The sequence below is a fragment of the Octopus bimaculoides genome, chromosome 2 (assembly GCF_001194135.2).
Source record: "Octopus bimaculoides isolate UCB-OBI-ISO-001 chromosome 2, ASM119413v2, whole genome shotgun sequence".
Classification (NCBI taxonomy): domain Eukaryota; kingdom Metazoa; phylum Mollusca; class Cephalopoda; order Octopoda; family Octopodidae; genus Octopus; species Octopus bimaculoides.
In genome coordinates this window covers 84,340-85,515 of record NC_068982.1, presented here as the reverse complement: position 1 = coordinate 85,515, position 1,176 = coordinate 84,340, and the positions used below count along the sequence as shown (strand labels likewise).

The 1,176-nt window shown below is 36.6% G+C and overlaps 1 protein-coding gene across 2 annotated transcripts in view; it reads left to right on the top strand.

Moving 5' to 3' along the window:
* Window positions 1-259: 259 nt before the first annotated feature.
* LOC106870754 (polyadenylate-binding protein-interacting protein 2) overlaps window positions 260-1,176 on the top strand; it is a 23,411-nt gene continuing 22,494 nt past the window's right edge. Inside the window, exon 1 of one of the 2 annotated variants that reach the window (XM_052975180.1) lies at window positions 260-426. In XM_052975180.1, the coding sequence (XP_052831140.1) occupies window positions 418-426 (9 nt within the window). In that variant the 5' untranslated portion in view covers window positions 260-417. The remainder of the gene's footprint in view (window positions 427-1,176) is intronic. The other variant, XM_014916950.2, reaches the window with a different exon arrangement.

Below are 1,176 nucleotides of genomic sequence, written 5' to 3'. Positions count from 1 at the left end.
GTGTATATATATATATATATATATATATATATATATATATATGTATGTATATGTATGTATATGTATACACTAGCTGAGTAGAACCACTGCCATTATAACGACGACGATCACTATCCCCCTATTACTACTACTACAACCACCATCACCATCACTACTCCCACTGCTATTACTACCACCACCACCACCACTCCTACCTGTACTACTATTCCCACAACCACGACCATCACCATTGCTGTCAGCCCAACTGCCAGTAGTACATCTCTCCCTCTTACTATTTCTGATACTATTATCTCCCACCACTACCATCAGCACTAATTACACGCCTCCTCCTCCTCTTCCTCCTCCTCCCACATCAGTTCCTTCACCTCCACCACCACCACCATCTGCTTTCCTTGTCTCATTTCATCACTTTCCTCTATGTCGTCGGTAAGCTTCTGTTTTGGTTTTCAACTCATGATTATTATTCGCTTCATCTTGCTTCACTTTGACTCTTATTACTCTTTATCTACTAAACCTGTTTATTTAGTTTTAATTATAATTAATCAATCAGTTATTATTATTTCCCACACTGATTCTCAACCATTTTCTTTATTATTATCTTTGGACCCCTTTTAATTATTATTTTATTCTGTCAGACCCCATAAGCAACCATTCGATGTTTTTAAAAAAATAGTTTTAAAGATGCTTCTTTCAAAATGTCTATTTTGATTTTCACTCATTCACGTGTGTAGATCTTACAATGTAAAATGTTGGAGAAGTAAACCAAGCTGTTTCTTGCAGTCATATATCTGAAACAATATTTTTCATGGACCCTTAAATACTGCTGTGGATTCCCTATTTGATATTTGCTTGCATGCCCCCCCCCTCAATCTTATATGGAATCCCCTCCTCAGGTGATACGGACCCAGGTTTAAAACCACAAACACTTGCTCCAGCTAAGAATATCGACATCAGAGGATTCTTGTTTTAAAATGGTTTGATTGCTACAATAATTTTTAAAAAGGTAGGACATAGGTAGGCTGAAATATTTTGCGGGGTGGTGGTCATTTAAGGACAGTCATTGTTTACTGTTTCCACCACCAAAAACATGGAACGGTTAGAACTAAAAACTGAACTAAATCAACATCCTTAACGATAATTTTTAAATCGGGTGTAGAACGTTTATGGCTATATATA